Raw genomic sequence first — 14,714 nt, 5'->3', positions numbered from 1 at the left:
GGGTACAAAAATTGCCAAAATCACCTCATGTAAATAATGGACGCCCACAAATACGCAACTGCTCCTGAAAGCCTCCGATACAAATGAATCTTGCTGCAAAAGCCTATGTTTCAAGAGGTAGCTTACCCATTTCATCCACCACACATTCCTCGTCATGTGGCGATGCCACCGGGTTGTCTCTAGGAGTGCTGATGCTCCCGGGGGGATCTTGAACAAGACGGTGCGTCGACCGACTTGATGGTGGGGATGACGAGGATGACGTGGGGGGAAGAGAGGAAATGGGGGACGCAGGCGAAGGCGGTGGGGAGGATGTCGGGACCATTGGCGTCATCTTGGTCGGTGACTCCAGGTGGGCGATTCCATTCTGCAAAAAGGAGAAGGATATGGAATATTCATTAGAGAGAGATAACAAAAAAAGTAGGGGATCGGGTTGGTGCGGTGGTTTGGCTATAGTGCTGGCTTCCCACCCCGTGGGCTTGGGTTCATATCCCAGCAGCGGCAGAGATTTTTCAGGGACTGCCCAGTCCCTGCTTGAATGTTATGCAGAGGAAATTTCAAGCGCAAAACTCTATCCGTCAGATAGATCGTTAGGCCACGGTCCCCTTGGTGCCTGTCATTAAGAGCAGGCTAATACCGATGCCGGATTTCTCCCCATCCCTCCTTCCATGCGGTTCCCTCATGACGCAAATGACAGCTGTTGGTTGACTATAATACCATACAAAAATAGTAAATCTTATATTGTAGGGATTTGCGAGTAACACTTTTTGATCTTGAGTCAGGTTGAAAACTACTCGCGAGTATCAAGTCGAGTCGAGTATGATAATTTCTGGACCAGGCAATACAATAATGCATGCTCCAATATATATTTTTATTTTTCTAATCCCATTACGAATTTTCTATTCTAAATGCTTAGCTTGATGTCAAAAGGAAAAGATAATGAGAAACATTGACAGTAATTGCGTCAGAATTTGGAGATAAATGAACATTTATGAGTCCTAAACAGTTCCATAGGCACAATTGAAATGAATTAACCTCTAGTAAAATGTATATTTATCCCAGCTACTTGGAAGAGCCCTGAGTAAAGGAATTTGCACAGCTATTATAAAATTAAATACAATGTAATCTAATCATGTAATATATGATCCTATCAAATTCTTATGCAGAAAAACCAATTGTTCTCATGCTCAGGCAGCAGTTTTTGACGTCTCTATGTTTAAGTATTACTGCCTGCAGAAAATTTCCTTTCGCTACACACTTACATGGCTGCAATAGTACATATTTTCTTGCCAAAATTGCAACATTAGGGAACCTTGGGAATTCTTATTTAAATATGTATCATTGATTTTTATAGATCTTGAATCTTCAATGAACTTAAGTGGACGAAGCAAACGAGCTATAGAATAGCTTTAGTTTTGCTGAGGAAAAAAATTATATATTTCTCACGTCATTTAATCAATGTTAGCAACTCTTGTTTATTGAGCTCGAGAAAGAAACTGAACGCAACAAAGAAATAAACAAAAATTAACATCGGATGTGCGCAATAATCAAATAAGGCTAAAATATTGTGACGTCAAACACCGGGAAAAACTGGCATTGTCCGCTAAAACCTTAAAGTTACATACTTTTCTCTCTTAAAGAAATCTTGAAAAATGTTTACCTATTCTCTCGGTGTTTGAGTAAAGAGTTTTTGGTAGGATACAAAAGTATCACATTGGAAAGAATGAACGGTCCAGCGGTCCACTCCGATTACACCGAATAGGTATGCCGCCACGGCTGACGAAAAGGTACATATTCGGCACCCACATCGACAGCTATAGTGTGTACAGTAAGCTGACACTCCCTGGGCGAGGAATTAGAATGACTTAATGACTTTAAAAACGATGCTATTACATGGGTTCCATCATAGCGCTTCCTGTCGGCAGATTGCTGGACCCACTGGCCTCGACAGGTCTGGAACCGAAACTACTCAATTCGACATTCGTGATTCCACTCGAAACACTCGCGTCGAGTATCAACTACTCGATTCGACTCGGATTTTTCGAGTACTCGCACATTCCTATTATATTGGCCATTTAACTTTGTGGAACCGTGTTGTTGTACATTCCACACTGTCACATTATCATTTCCAACCATAGTTTTCCCCAGGAACACAGCCAGAAATTTGCTACGTGGGGTGCTATAGAGGTGTGCGGGTTGTCTTTACAGATACTTCGTTATCAATTTGCATACATCAGAAAATTTACTGAAATCTTCTACATATTTACTTTGCATCGCGTTGAAAGTTAAATTCATCGTTATTTATTGGCATACATTACGAAATTGTATAACTTTATTGAAAAATGGAGTGTTAGAAGTTGGGAAATTGCCATGGGAATTTAACATCCTTAATTGCGTCATGGTCTGCACGTTGGTCGGGAAAGTGAAAAGTCTGGGCTGCTGGGCAACTGGCCTCCTTAGCAGATGCATCGTGGGTAGTCACCACAATAGAAAAAATATTCCCTTTGACCAGTAATCAAACCAAAGACTTTTGACTTTCCCGGCCTATGTGCAGACCACGACACAATTAAGGATGTTTAATTCCCATGGCGATTTGCCAACTTTAATATGTGACTCTGAGATATAAGGTTTAAGGTAGGTTGGAAAACCTACCCAAGAAATGTACGACCGTGCATTTGCTCAGACAAAGTCCTAGTCCCCACTATTGGGTCCACACAAGAACATTAAATCCAATTACAGAATTTCAAAGTCAGAGCGATCACTAATTTCACAGTAGATGACAGAGTTGCCAGAAAATAGCTCAATTTTTCCTCTTATTTGGGAGCAGAGATCATTTAATACCTCCACACCAGGAAATGAGTTCTTTATGTACATTATGGATATTTCAACATTGTCAAACTTTCAAAATATCTACATATATTGTTCTCCCAAATAGTGCTACAATTATGAATATCTGATGATGGGCTACACTCATCATTGCTTGATTTGGCATTGGCAGTTCATGGAGAGCGGACTCATCATTTCAACGGAAGGGGTCAAGAATAATAAATGCAAGACTTGCCTTTCATTTTCAAATTTACTCACTAAAAAAGTAATGAAAAAACTTACTGATGGATGTGAGTTCCACACAGTCCCATAAGTCTTTCCTCCAAGAGATACGACATCTCTACAATCATCTCCAGTACCACGCAGCCCAGAATCAGGAGATGAGGTCATATGCTGAGTTGAGATCACCCCTCTTCGATCTGCAGACAAGTGAAAAATTCATTAGTCAAAGACATTCTAAACTAATATAAATTTACAATGAACAGAATTGAAACTATAAACAATTGAGGAATTGAATAAGAAATGATTTAGGGATATAATTTCTAGTATTTTCTAAGTAAGTACCGTATAAGCGTGTGAAAGAGGTGCACCTTTTTTCCCAGAAATTGCAGCCGAAAATGAGGGTGCGCCACTTACACAAACTTCTTATCTTCCCCCCTCCCCTTCACTGGCCGCAAGTCTAAGGGGAACTGAGTGGCCTTGGTTTTCAGTGTGAGTCAGTCATCTGTAATCCTAGGTCAAAAACAAGCGGCAGACAGGGGAGTTTCTCCCTTAGTGACATATTTTTAAAATGCTCCTGTTTGCTTTTCTTGTAAGCATCGCGCCGTCACGTCGGTACCCCAGAGGTGAACATGGAAGATTGCGCAGGGTTTTTCACTCCGGAGGGCGCGCTAAATTTACTGCCACGAGTGGGCATCTCGCGGCATTTATACTGCATATAGTAATCGGTTATCAAAAGTAGAGACACATGTATTTTTGAAGGACATACCTGGTTAATAGTCAATATCTGTCTTGCCGAGTAATTTCCTTTACGCTGAGGACCTGATTTTACAAAAATCATCTTCAGACGCTAATATGAGGATTATTGCAACTGAAAATTATATTGGTATCAAAACCTGTGCTTTAAAAATTCGAACGAGTGTGTTCATTGTTGGACTAAATTGTGGATGGAAGAAATCACAAATGCTTATGAGTGAAGAGCGCAGAAGGAGAGGTCCAGGGGAAGGAGCGCGATCCCTCCGTCTTCGAAGCAAGCAACGAAATATGGAGGGGAAGGAGCGTGCTCCCTCCCCTCCGTATTTCAAGCTACGAGGCTATGAGCGAAGGAGCATGGGAAGAACACGTCCGATCTTGCATGTGACGTCGTTGCCTCCAAAGCGAAGGGGCGAAGGCGCAGCAATGTGATATACGCAGTTTGCGTTGCCTAAAGTTTCCAGTCCGTCTCGTCTTGTTTGAATGCGCTTATGCTACGCTTGTTTCTTCCAAAATTGTCCTGTTTGGATTATTTTGAATATTAGTAGCCTTGTTTTAAGCATAAACCTTTGTGTCAAACAATTAGAGCTTAAAAAACTTAAATTCTGTCAGATATGCGTCGCGTTAGATCTCTTTTTTTTTTGAACCTCGTGCGTGTCATACAATTATTGAAAGCTATCGAGATATCTTCGGGCTCACATCAGTAGATGACTCACCAAGCATTTGACCTCCATAAACTGGGAGATCGATCAAGGTCAGTTGGTGAGACGGGGTAGGGATGAAACACGTTTCCATTGTTCCCCTGTAACTTGATGTTTTCCTATTTTCCTGTGGGGTATCGGAAACTAAAAAAAAAACGGCAGAGGCATTGGCTGATGGAGGGCCAAGTGTGGTTCCGTTAAATCTACGACGTGGTTATTATCCTACGGCGCTGAGACTGCCCCGATTGTTGTCCAAGCTCTAGGGAAGGTTCATGCTATGTGCCTGTCGTGTTTTGCCTTAAAAATTTCCATGGCTGAAATTCTATTGCAATACTCCTGCGAGAGCATTTAAACAAAATTGTTCGTGAATAGGACAAGCATCGTAGAGCAACGGCGTATGCGAAGAGGATCGGAACTCTTTCTACTCCCTCTTATGCCGCTATTACCGCTAATTAATATTGAAAGAGAAAAGTTCAATAACTGTCGAAATTCCAGGCGTACGTCTGCAACACTGCGTGATAGTATTAAAAAAATGCCGCAAAATTTTTTTCTTCATAGCTCCGATGCTCAAAATAGGGGCGCGCCTCTTACACGTGTGCACCTCTTACACACGCTTATACGGTATTTCAGATGTTTCTTGTGCTAAGTAATCAGCAGATAACAAAGTACTAAAATACAATAACTAACATAACTTTCATGAGTAACCATTGTTATCAATTTTAAAAAGCTATTATCAAAAGATTAATACCATAAAACGTTTAAATCCACACAACCACATCTAGAAAACGTAATGAATTAGAACATTTTGCACTTAAAATTCATAAGTTCATTTTCTTTACCATACAACAAGCGTAATGCTTCAATGAAAGTTTAAAGAAATTCAACCAAATTGTTATAATATTTGAACCAAAGTTCTCTCTGTTAAGGTCAGAGGTTGCATTGGCAAGTTAAAAATTAGGCTTACCCAAGAGGCTGGGAGGTGTTGGACCACAAAGCACATAGAGACAATTAGAACATACATTTCCTTCACTATAGGGATTGAAACTTTCTTGGCCTTGTTTGCTACTAAATGATCCCTTGATCTGTAAAGAATGACATGAAACCATTGAATTTAGTACATAGAAATATTCCATGGTGAAAACAATGAACTATAATAGAATAAATGACTACAGTATCAACACTCTTCAAGAAAACAAAATGGAAAAAATGACCTTATCATCATTATTTCATTACTAAATTTCTTAAAACCAACAAAAGTCATAAATAATCTTACATTGATTCCTATGTTTAGTTAATAAAATGCTTGTAACCATTGTAAGCATCTCAAAATTGAATATGTTTGGAAGGAAAATTCTATATTCCCTAATTATTGACATTTGATTTTCACTCACTAAATTCACAGGCAAATGTTTGTAAACTTTGATATCTCCAATTTTTCTTTTAAACCTTCATTTTAAGAAATGTTACATTTGGGCAGTATAACTTTGAAAATGTAAAATATTTCAGCTACCTAGGTACTAATTTAAACTGTAAGAACTCAATGACAGAAGAGATCAACAAGAGGAAAATGGCTGGAAATAGGGCTTACTTTGCTAATATTAAGCTCCTGAAGTCAACTCTTCTATCTAAGGAGATGAAATTCAAGATCTATAAGACACTTATCAGACCGGTCGTGACATATGGAGCAGAAACGTGGAGCATCTCCGCTGGAAACAAGCAAGCTCTGCGGATATTTGAACGGAAGGTTTTGCGAAAGATATATGGTCCCGTGACAGATGGGGTAACTTAGAGGATAAGAACAAACAAGGAAATAGAAAATATTATCTGAGGCGAAGACATAGTGAGGTTTGTGAAGACCCAACGGCTAGCTTGGCTAGGTCATGTAAAAAGAATGAGTGAAGAAAGGATGCCTAAGAAGATTCTACATGGAAATATGTATGGATGGAAAGAGAAAAAGAGGAAGACCGAGGAAAAGATGGATGCAGGATGTGGAAGAAGACATAAAGGCTATGAGGATTGTCAGATGGTGGGAGAAAGTGCAGAACAGTAGAGAATGGACAGGTGTCTTGAGGGAGGCCAAAGCCCATACCGGGCTGTAGTGCCAAGGAAGTAAGTAAGTAATTTTAAGAAATGCTTCTTTTCACCACAATATTTGGAACTGTAATTGTGGGTTAAACTTGATTAGATAGAGTAAAAATAGGATGTCTTATAGGCCATTTGGCCTTGGCACTACCAGCAAGGCAAGGGGGAAACTTAACTACTGGTGCGGTATTTTGAGACTTTAGTAACGTCATGGGGACATAGAATATCCCCAAATTATTTATTTAGTTTCTTAATAACTACAGACATTTTGTCAAAACCTCCATGCATTATTGAAAGTTTAAATTATTTTCAACAGTTGTAGACCATTAGATTTTGATATTTTCAATATTTCATATTTTTTTCATATTTTTAGAAAAAACCTTGCATTTTTTGTAAAATTATATTTAATTTTCTGTTCATTCAGGTCCTGGGAACTCATAGTTCAATTATTATAACAAAATGCAAAATATAGTAATATTCAATAATGCAAAACACTTCACTTCACAATGGTAATTACCTACTTCAATGCAAAAAAAACGAGGTATCTATGTATAATGCAACTAGCGGTGCAGGGACATACCGAGTCCCCAGATCACTTTGCACAATGCTTACACTTCACAAGGGTGAGATAGACTGACAAAAACCAGTGTGGTGGGAGGGAGGGGAGTAGAATTGAAGCTACTAAGTAGCTAAGCGATGTTGCCAAAGCACCGTGGAGGTAAACAACAAATTTACCAGCCTGGGGATCTACCATCACCCCACACCAGTAGTTGAGGATTAAAGAAAGCGATTATAAATTACTTGAGGTGAATGTGAGCATAATGAGCATTTTTTTAAACCTTTTACTGCCAGCCCATTTCAGGTGGGATGCACGAAGACTGCCCAGGCTATTTTCCGGAATTAGCTACATTTCAGATTTAAAAATTGTTCAGCTTTTTAATTTTATTTAATACGTCTAGATTTTTTTCCCAATTCTTGAGATATATTTACATCTTATAACCATAGATAGATTACAGCCATTGAAAAGGCCACGATCACAAAAAAAAGTTAAATAATTCAGGCCAATAAATCGGGCCCTGGCAGTTTTCGCGCAACCAGCGAGGGCCGAGCTGCTGAATATACTGGAGCCTGATCAAATTATTTAAAAGCAAAATTCTATCAAAAACCACTAAAATAAGAATGTATAAAACCATAGTACAACCTGTAGTTATATATGGATCAGAAACGTGGGCATTCACCAAAAAAACTCAGAAGAGCCTCAGTACTTTCGAAAATAAGATATTGAGAAGGATTTTTGGACCGATAAAAGAAGGAGATACATGGAGGATAAGGAAGAAAAGAGAATTGTAAGAATAGGGAAGTGCACTAATTTTTTTTATTGCTGAATTTGAAAGTTTAGCCTAAAAAAGAAACATTAGTATAGTCACTTTTATTTTCTGCATCTGGGGTATGCACTTTAAAACGTTTTGAAAGTCGGAAAAATTCATTTTGGGCTGAAACACAGTGCCTCCATCTTGATTGAGATGTGACGTCACAAGGCAGTAGTCACCAGTGGAGTATCGCTGTATTCCGTCGCCTTCTTTAGCGCGGCGAGAGTTTCCGGGAATCGGTGGAGTTTGCTTCCTAAAAATGTCGTCTAGTACCGAAAACAAGAATTCAAAATAGAATTATAAATGATTTTTTGTTCCAAATTGCATCTCGACGTCGAAACAAAAGCCTGGAGAAGATATTCATTCCCGTGCCTTAAGCGCAAGCTATACGGAATAAATGGTTCAAGGCTGCTCCTGACTCTTGCCTATCGATGATATTCTGTTTTGAAGATCATTTGAAGGTATTGTAAGATCAAATTGATATTTATATTATAATAATTTACTTAATAGGTACCTCAGTCACATCAGAAAGTGTGTTGAGTCAAAATATAGCATCTTCCGCGAAGACCTACGTAATTTATAAACTGAAAGTAGTTTGGTTAAAGAATTATGGCACGACTGTTTTTTTACACGACCGGGCAAAATGCGTACTTTGCCCATGATATGTGCATATATGATAACAAACTATTTTTGTTAAAGTTAATCTTTATTTATTGAAATTAGTACATTTATAGGTGATACAGATATAAAGGTACACGGCAGGTCGCACGGCGTAATTTGTACTCCACTGGTGACGGGTTCATCTTGCTGATCTAAAAAATTAGCTACAATACCTCGAACTTTGAAAACTCGCAATATAGGCAGTCAAAGTACATTGTAAGAATACAAGAGACCATTATAGCCCAGAATGTACGTACAATGTCGAAATCCTTGGTTTTCAAAGATTGACGTATTTTATACGCCAGCGCGCCCGGTCCAGGGTTATCAACTTTTATTTCATCCTATTTGTCAGTTGAAATTATATTTCAGAATGGTTCTTTTAGCACTGCTACTGAGGTAAACTGGTAGGTACTGAGGTATGTACTGAGTAAGTAAACTCCCTTTGGAGTAATGTGAATTACAAGTGTTCGAGATATATGGCATTTTATATTCGCTTTGTGTTCTTATTAATTATGCCTGTACGCATATTGTTGCTTGCCGCGAGCCTTTAATGGTATGTGCTCTTGCAAGAGTGGTTTTCATTTTTAATGTGGAAGTTGGTCAGTATAAGCAAAGAAAAAATTAACATTTTAGCGCACACCAACCCTTGTAGTCATCGTATCTCGGCGTTTGTAATGACACTGCTAAAATACCTAAACGCCATAATGACGATAAAAAAATTGTCTCATGTCAATGATTGCTGCAATTATAATTAATGATAAACTAGACGCCTTATGATCACAATGAAGGCAACAAAAAATAATGCCATGACGTAGACTCGAACCACGGTCCTTCGAATAACATCTTTCCTTCGACTCGTGCACTATACCACTACCCCAACCGACCCATTGGGTAATTGTGGATATTTTGGATTTATATATATAACTTGTAAAAAGTAACGCATGAAAATTAATTAATTACAGCCTAACTAACGCCCTAATTGAAAAAGATGCAGCAAGGTACGCGGTCTCCCCTTGTTAGCCTTAACGTCTTGCATTTCTATGGAGCGTTGAACCTGTCCTCCTTATTCAAAAATTCAGTAACCACAAATACATCAAAGTTTGGTATAACATTTATAAGTAACGAATAAGTCTTGCAGCAAACGTCTGAAATAGGTTTATTAGTTTGATTGGTTCTTACAAAAAAAGTTTTGGCATGATAAACGGCATTGTGTCAAAATATACCCAGCGAAAAATAAATGCCATCATGCATTTATTAAAGATTCAATGTGCTATTCGTACTACTCTTTCCAAACTTGAAGTTGACACGTAAATGAATATTAATATATTACGCAATGATGAAGCCGTTTACTCAAAAGAGAAGCAGCCACATATATATTCTGAAGATATTTTATGACAGCAAAAAACGGATACCCTCAAATTCTGTAATTTTTCTATGCAATAATAGTGGTAGAACTAAACGGTGTAGAAGCTGCCTTCTGCTACTGCCTTGTGACGTCACGGCCAATATTCAACATGGACACCCGTTTTCGCGGCCTTTGAATTTTTCCATATTTCAGACGGTCATCTCGAATCAAGTACTCACTATTAGGATTTAAACTGTGGTTTTACGACATTATGTTATTCTGAACTCTAATTTAAAAAATGTGTTTGGTGCATTTGAAACACTAGTGCACTTCCCTATTGTATAGGGAGCCAGATATTGTGGGCGTAGTAAAAAGTAGGAGGTTGAGGTGGCTGGGCCACATTCAACGCAGAAATGAGAGAGAAATGATAAGACAAGTGTGAAGAGGCAAGCCAGAGGTTAGGAGACTGCTAGGAAGACCAAGGATGCGATGGATTGACGAGGTGACGAAGGACTTGAGAAGAATGGGAGCAGACATAGAGCTGGCAGAAGACAGAAGTGCATGGAGGCGCATGGTTGGTGAGGCCAAAGACCACTTAGGTTTACAATGGCCACAGGAGAAAGAGTAAGAGAGTAAGCAGTCTTTCGAGGGCCGATATATCGGCCCAGTGGCAGTCAAAGGGTTAAAGAAAGACTTATCATTGAAGAAGAAGTGCAATTTACTCATGTATCGATAGAAAGAAACTCAAGAGTGCTCGTGTGGACTTTCTGACTAGTTCTGCCTTTATCTACCATGGGTAGTCATTTATTCCTTTGACTTGAGGTTGAGAGCACTGTCATCTAGCCCATAGCCCCACTTTGTTTACTCTATCTTGTTGCTTTCACTCTCATAATATATTTAATTTAATACCAATTAACTTGCTTACTGAGCATTTTAGCCACAGATTTTCATGTTAACTCATTAATTTCAGCATAGAAGATTGTTTCTTAAGGCCGTTTTACACGGTACACGGAATTGCGCAATCTGACGTACGTGCAAAGGCGCAATCAAAATTGCGTCGTGTAAAGCGGTGAATTGCAAGAACACATGCGAGAATGCGTGGATGCGAGACGGCAAAATAGCCCCTGTTCTAATTTCGTTCATGCATTCGCGCAATTCCACGCCATTTTAGAAATCAATGCAGCTCTAACCTGCGCAATTCCGTGCCCCGTGTAAAACGGCCTTTATGTGCTGAAACCTTTGCAGAAATTAGGGCTAATTACAGCAAACACTTACATCTTCATTGGTGGTTTGATTTGATGTGGTGAGATAGGTATGGAAACCAGCCAGTCCAAGAATACTCCAGACACTGAAGAAGCACACAACACCAACCACTACACTGGCAGGCGTTTCTCTCACTGCTTCCAGAAAAGGTCTGTTGTCCCTGGTCACTGCACATAAAAAGTAAATAATTGATACTAAATCAGAGAAAATTGGCATTAACTGAGGAGAAATGAGTTTTGCCACAATTAACTATCAAAGAAAAGAGGCATTTGTTCAACATGAAGTATTTTATACATATAAATCACAGTTAAATAGTTTCTTAATCACCCCAAGCAAATTTCAGCTTCTCGCTATATGATTTTCCATGGGGCTTCCACCCTATTTTATACCAAATCCCATGCCTAATAAACAGAAAAATGGTTTGAGGTTCTTGTCCGGAATTCCTGATTAAGGAAATTAAGTACGAATGGGAAGTACTAAACAGAGGTACATATCAAGACAGACACTTTTGAATAGGAGGTCCATAAGAGGAGGAAGAAACTAGTTGCCTCAAAAATTATGGGAATAGAAAAGGTTTGAGGAAGAGAAAGACAAAAACTGACAGACTGCCAGCAGTTTGAAAGATGGGAATAAAACGTAACACTCACAAACCCACACAAATATTAGAATAATCACAACAAATAAAAAAATGGATAAATGTTTTCTGGGTTAAGGGTTGATTCATTTTAGCGGACAAGTTTTGGGCGTGTTCCAGCACCCAAACATACACCATGCAGTCCTAAGGACCTGAAGGTATGACCTGGAATGCGTACGAAACATTCATCCCCTAAAATGAATCAACTTAACATGGAAAACATTTATCCATTAAATCAGGGTGGAAGCTTACATACCAAATTAAAAACTATTTGTAAAGTAAAATAAGTCACTGTTTCAAAAATCAATTATGCTGAGATCAATTACAAAATATATAGTCAAAACAATGGCTTACATATCAATGAATTGAATTGACTGTGTTTTTATAAAGCAAAATGGACTCAGTGGTGAAAGATATCATGTGAGGGCAGCCTTCCAAAGGAACAGTCAATGATTAGAATTGTATTAATGCAACGAATGGACAGTCAAAGTAAGCTATAAGTAAGGTAGCATTGAGTGGACCAGAAACAAGGACTCTAGAGAGGAATAAGAATACATTCTATGAATCAGTAGTTTTTCAAATACAGTCAGTAGCCCATACTCGGGAGAGGGATCTAACTTCGGACAAAAGGGGACTTTTTTCATGGTTCCCACTCTAAATAAAATATGAAATTCACGTTTTTTTCCAGGTTTTCACAATCTAGATGTCGTCAAATTCACGGTTTTTAGATAAACTATTTCAGGCAGAAATATTGATCGCGTAACGATCATCGGCCGCAGTTTAACTAAAAGTTTAACAAACACAACAGATGCTGTGAATGCAAACGCAGTAATGAAAGTGCTATATCTCATGACATCACACAAAGTTTGCAAAATTCAGCTCCGGCGAAAGGTTGTGAGTGGGAAAATGGAGGGACAAGGGTGCCAGGTAAATTAATAAGTGTTTGAATTTTTGCCAGGGTTAATGAACACTTTGGTTACCAGTCTTTTGGCTTTGGTACAGGCTTAAGGCCAATGAGTCATCATGGCACACTAACCAATAATTGTGCTTAGAATATACGTGCGCAGATAAATACGTGGACAGTGTCTGCATATGACTGACCTTGAAACATGATTGACGTTTCGATTTATCTTTTGCTCTTTCAATTGTAGTTCTAAAATCAAGTTTGAGAGATTTTTAAGGCCACATGACGAAATTCACGGCCTTTTCCAGGTTTTTTCACGGCAGATGGATTTCACGGCTTATTCACGGTTTTAAGGTTTTCACAGTTGTGTGGGAGCAGGGTTGATAAAAATCTCGATTGTTTTCAAAAAAATCATTTTTGTTGATTTTTTTTATTTAAATCAGATTTTAACGATTTAAATCGGATTTTATTGATTTAAAAGAGATTTTAATGATTCTCCATTCATCAAAAATTCAGTTACTATTTGCAAAACTAACTATTTCGGCAGCATATTGGAGAATGATCGTTTGCAGAAACAATAAGAGGCAACATACTTTAAACTTAATACAACATTTAGTCAATCAGGGGAGAGAACTATGGAAATGCCGATGGTATCAAATTAAAAATTACACCAGCATAATATAAAATTGCCATTGGAAGTATCAAATGTGCAATATTATGCGGTTCTAAAGCATATGAAGTTTAGAAAAATTCTGTAATTACAACTTTGTATGGTGCCTACGCTTAGAAGTTAAATCAGAACACAATTTTTTTTCATCGGATACACTAGTATTCTAACCAAAGCCATTTTTTTAAATTTTCATGTTACATGCATTCCTACAGTATCATTTCTATTTAAGAGCCACCATTGTGCTGATAACTGTCAATTCATTGTATTAATTAAGAAATAAAAATCAAAATTATACACTTACAGCTTCCTTTTCTTGACTCTTTAAAAATCAAACATATAGATCACATTATGATTTAAATCACCTGATTTTTTAAAAGAAAAATCAAGTGATTTAAATCGTGATTTAAATCATGATTTAAATCAATCAACCCTGTGTGGGAGCCCTGTTTTACCTTTTCAGGTTGGCTACCATGATGTAAACAGTGTGGGTGCTCAGAGCAGTACTTATCAGTGGCGTAACTAGGAATATACTTTGGGGAGGGATGAAGAGGCCTAGGGGATGATCCCCCTCCAGGCAAATTTAACTTTGAGCAAATATTATGCGTCAAAAATAGACAATAGTTTGTAGGGATGTGCGAGTAGTACTATTTGATATCAAGTTGAATATCAAGTCAAGTTCTCGAGAAACAAGAGTGACCGCAAACCCACCAAAAAATTTATAATGCAAAAATGTGATACTTATAATTATGGCAATAAGAATACTCACACAAAATTAGATGTGTAAGAGAGCAGGCGAAGATGAATACACAAAGGAATGCTAAAGAAACAATAAACATGTAGAAATAACGATAGTTCCGCTTTCCAACACAGTTTCCTACCCAAGGGCAGTGATGGTCAAATCTCTCTGGAAATATAAAAAGAAAAGAAAACAACATAAATTAAAGGATTTAACTAGGTCATTCACTCAAAACAACAGAAATGTGACGCAACAATGAGAAATATTTTCAACAACATGAATATGCCACTTTGACATCAAATCTATAATATTTACATTTAAACTAAGTTTAAATGAGGAGAACAGATAAGGTCTGGGATACAAATATATCGCTATTATTGTACAGAGAAAAACATTGCTTCAAACAGGGTAGTTTTGATCTCACTTTATATAGGAGCCTTTCCAGTTAATTATGTCACCTTGAAAATCGGCAAAAATGAAGGGTAGGGTGACCAACTCACTAGTTTTTCCTGGGATATTTCATAGATTACCCCATTTCAAAATTACCTCTAATC

General features: G+C 38.0%; 1 protein-coding gene across 2 annotated transcripts in view; it reads right to left on the bottom strand.

The window, feature by feature from the left end:
- The window catches only part of LOC124160540 (palmitoyltransferase ZDHHC9), a 33,839-nt gene that overhangs the window by 8,251 nt on the left and 10,874 nt on the right, over window positions 1-14,714 (bottom strand). For both annotated transcript variants that reach the window (XM_046536404.1, XM_046536405.1), the window contains exons 4-8: window positions 14,191-14,328; window positions 11,229-11,383; window positions 5,461-5,578; window positions 3,106-3,242; window positions 127-364 (exon numbers count right to left, since the gene is read on the bottom strand). In XM_046536404.1, the coding sequence (XP_046392360.1) occupies window positions 127-364; window positions 3,106-3,242; window positions 5,461-5,578; window positions 11,229-11,383; window positions 14,191-14,328 (786 nt within the window). The remainder of the gene's footprint in view (window positions 1-126; window positions 365-3,105; window positions 3,243-5,460; window positions 5,579-11,228; window positions 11,384-14,190; window positions 14,329-14,714) is intronic.

This window comes from Ischnura elegans, chromosome 6 (genome assembly GCF_921293095.1).
Source record: "Ischnura elegans chromosome 6, ioIscEleg1.1, whole genome shotgun sequence".
Taxonomy (NCBI): domain Eukaryota; kingdom Metazoa; phylum Arthropoda; class Insecta; order Odonata; family Coenagrionidae; genus Ischnura; species Ischnura elegans.
The sequence above is the reverse complement of the archived record's forward strand: the minus strand, read 5'-3'. Positions and strand labels throughout refer to the sequence as shown.